This window comes from Camelina sativa, chromosome 6 (genome assembly GCF_000633955.1).
Source record: "Camelina sativa cultivar DH55 chromosome 6, Cs, whole genome shotgun sequence".
Taxonomy (NCBI): domain Eukaryota; kingdom Viridiplantae; phylum Streptophyta; class Magnoliopsida; order Brassicales; family Brassicaceae; genus Camelina; species Camelina sativa.
Window position 1 is genome coordinate 17,592,629 of NC_025690.1, and position 2,923 is coordinate 17,595,551.

A 2,923-nucleotide genomic window follows, 5' to 3' on the forward strand; every position below is an offset into this window, starting at 1 on the left:
TATAATGATTATTAAAAATGTTAATTACCCGAAATGGTATTGATCGCTGCTATCATTGAAGTAGTAGATACCATCCTCTTCATCTATATCCCCTTGGTTCGCAAACGTTACGTTACGACCTTCGACATCACCAAGAAGTAACTCGGCCAAGCCTCCCTCTGGTCCAACCCTCATGAGCCCAAAGTAACCATCACATATGTATAAATCTCCTGTTTTCCTATCAAAGGTAAGTCCCAATGGTCTCCCACAACTTGGTACTACTGCATCCCTCGTACAATTATTTCTTCTCACCAAAAAAAAAACAAAAAATTAATTGGGAATATCAAATAAAAAATATCCTATAAATATAATTAAAATATTCAGATCTTTCTTCTAGAAACACATTTGATAATCAGGGGATATTTTTAAAAAAATGAAGGGTAATTTGGTGTTACGGTTGAACCTGTGAGGAGAAGTGTGGGCGAAATCGACCCAGCCTAGTTCTTCACCGCTCCATTTGAGGATACGACCGTCGGTGACTCCGACGTAAGGGCCTCCACCTTGTGGATCGAATTCTAAGCCTTCTGGTCCATGGCCGTTAGGAATGGGAATGGTCTTAGCCCCCTCGAGGACGTGTTTGGAGGCTTTTAAACGGTCCGGCTCGATGATAGATCCCCAGAAGAAATAGCAAATGACGGCTAAGAAAACCGGAACGGCGGCGATCGGCGTCAAACCTTTCTGGCTAATCGGCATCTTGCTCTCACTTTTGTGTGGAGAATAATGTTTGCTTAGAATGGTTATGGTTATGGGAGTGAAATAATTAGGTTACTATAAATAACAAAAGTTGGAAAGAATCAAAATTTATTTATTACACTTACCAACATATGGGGGTGTTTTTTATAAAAAAATTAGGACAGAACACACGTTACACACGTGGTTATCTGTCAACAGAGATGATAAGGTTTAGAAATATCAGCGGCGAAAGAGATGAGTTTGGTATGGTCGAACGAAAATGTAGATTGAAAGAAAACATGTAGAGGTCAAAATACTGAATATTTTCTTTTTTCCGTGGTGGAAAAAGTTTTACTCTTGTCTTTTTTATTTTTTCTTTTCAGCAAAAATATAGCTGATTGATTTTTTCTTTTCCTAATTTAGACTGGTGCAAAATAGAGTTTTCCTTCTTTCTATCTGACCGGTTCAACTACTCATACTCAATACTCGTGAAAGTAACCAGATATATAAAACTTTTTAAGATATAACATTTTCATGTTCTTAAATGTTGTTTAATATTTATAGGCGAATAGAAAAATAAATATATATCATATTTTTACAAGAAAAACATATATTGATTGATGCAGTTATTCTTTTTTTTATTTGCATTGGTTTTAGAATTTTTTTTTTTATGTTTGGCTTCTCAATTTCACAATTAAGATATAGTTTTGAGAAGCCAAACTAGAGTTTAGTATTTTGAATTTAGAGTTTTATTTTGAAAGATTAAGTTTGAAATATAGTGCTATTTTGACATTTTAAAGATGTTATGCTAAATTTTGAAAAACCTTATTTTGATGCTATTTTTGAGAATTTTCTTTTAAAAAACATGCAAAAAATAATAATTGTGAAAATAAACAAAACTGTTCAAATTAACAATTTAACTTCTATAAAAAAATCACATGACCAGATATATGTTAAATAATATAGTTTAGGTTTCCGTTTTTTTTTGTATTGTAATGAAGATCAAACTTTTCTATTACTCTAGTATTGTTTTATTCATTAAAAAATTTCAATTGGTATACCACAAGATCCACCTCTTAATTTTATTGTTATAAAATCTCTTAATTTTTTATGGTCGCATCGCATCTTAAAGATTTTTATCACTTTTGAGGTAAGAAAAGCATGTGATCCCAGTATAGACTTATATTGTTGCATAAGACAGTGAGAATGTAAAAAGGAAAATAATGACTTGTATTATATGAAGATTCTGAGGAACTTTAGCTATATCTATTAATTATAAATTGAAATAAATAAAGCCTAAAATTAATGTTTTTTTTTTATCACTTTCTAATCGAATCCACTTTTTGTTATTTAATCAAACTTGCTCGACTTATTCTGTCGATCTAATATTTAGCGGTGGGAAAGAATTAAAATCCACAATCCGAGAGATTCCTAAATGCTCAAGAAATTCAAATACCTTGGGAATGTGTAAATGAATATTGAAACACTACACCATAAAAAGTTCTGATAAATTAAATATGCTTATATGTATTCTCTCGCAAAGTTTTATTATACTTCCAAAAACCCCGTTGCGTAAAAGCTTCCTGACACTATTATTGAGAAGTTTTTTCTAATCAAGTTTTCCGGCGTCGGCGGTGTTGTTGTTCGCCGGCATCGGGATCTTATTTTTTCAATATTTGTTCGTCTTAGATCCACTTTTATTAGTTGTCTTTTTTGCAAGTTCTTTTCTCTTTTTATAACTCTTTTCAATTCCTCTTAACCTCTGCCTCCAACCCAAACCATGATTATTGCTTTCTCCCGCTGATCTCTCACTCATCGAAAATACTCCTTGCTCAGCAAAGGTCTCTGCAAAACTCGGGAAGCCGCCTCACTCTCCCTTCATTTTGGCATTTGTTTGAGAAACTAGGATTTTCCCCAGTGGATCTAGTTTCTAGATTTGATTCAATTCACGGCCACCGTCTGTTCCCACCGGAGATGCTCTGTGTACCACAAATTTCTCCGTCAATCTCGGGCAGTCATCACATTCAATACTTAACTTGGCAAACGGTTGTGAAATTAGGGTTTTCCCAAGTGGGCCTAGTTTCCAATCTCGAATCAAACCACAGCCATCGTCCCTTACAGCTGATCCTTCACACACCTGAGATGTTCTTTACACCGCAACTCTCTATGCAAACTTCGGTCAGCCGTCACACCCAATCCTGTCTTTGGCGTC

At 34.3% G+C, this 2,923-nt stretch overlaps 1 protein-coding gene across 1 annotated transcript in view; it reads right to left on the bottom strand.

Annotated features, from left to right (window-relative positions):
* The window catches only part of LOC104791989 (protein STRICTOSIDINE SYNTHASE-LIKE 8-like), an 8,907-nt gene extending 7,921 nt beyond the window's left edge, over positions 1 to 986 (bottom strand). Inside the window, exon 1 of the mRNA XM_010518001.2 lies at positions 443 to 986. Within this exon, the coding sequence (XP_010516303.1) occupies positions 443 to 732 (290 nt within the window). The 5' untranslated portion in view covers positions 733 to 986. The remainder of the gene's footprint in view (positions 1 to 442) is intronic.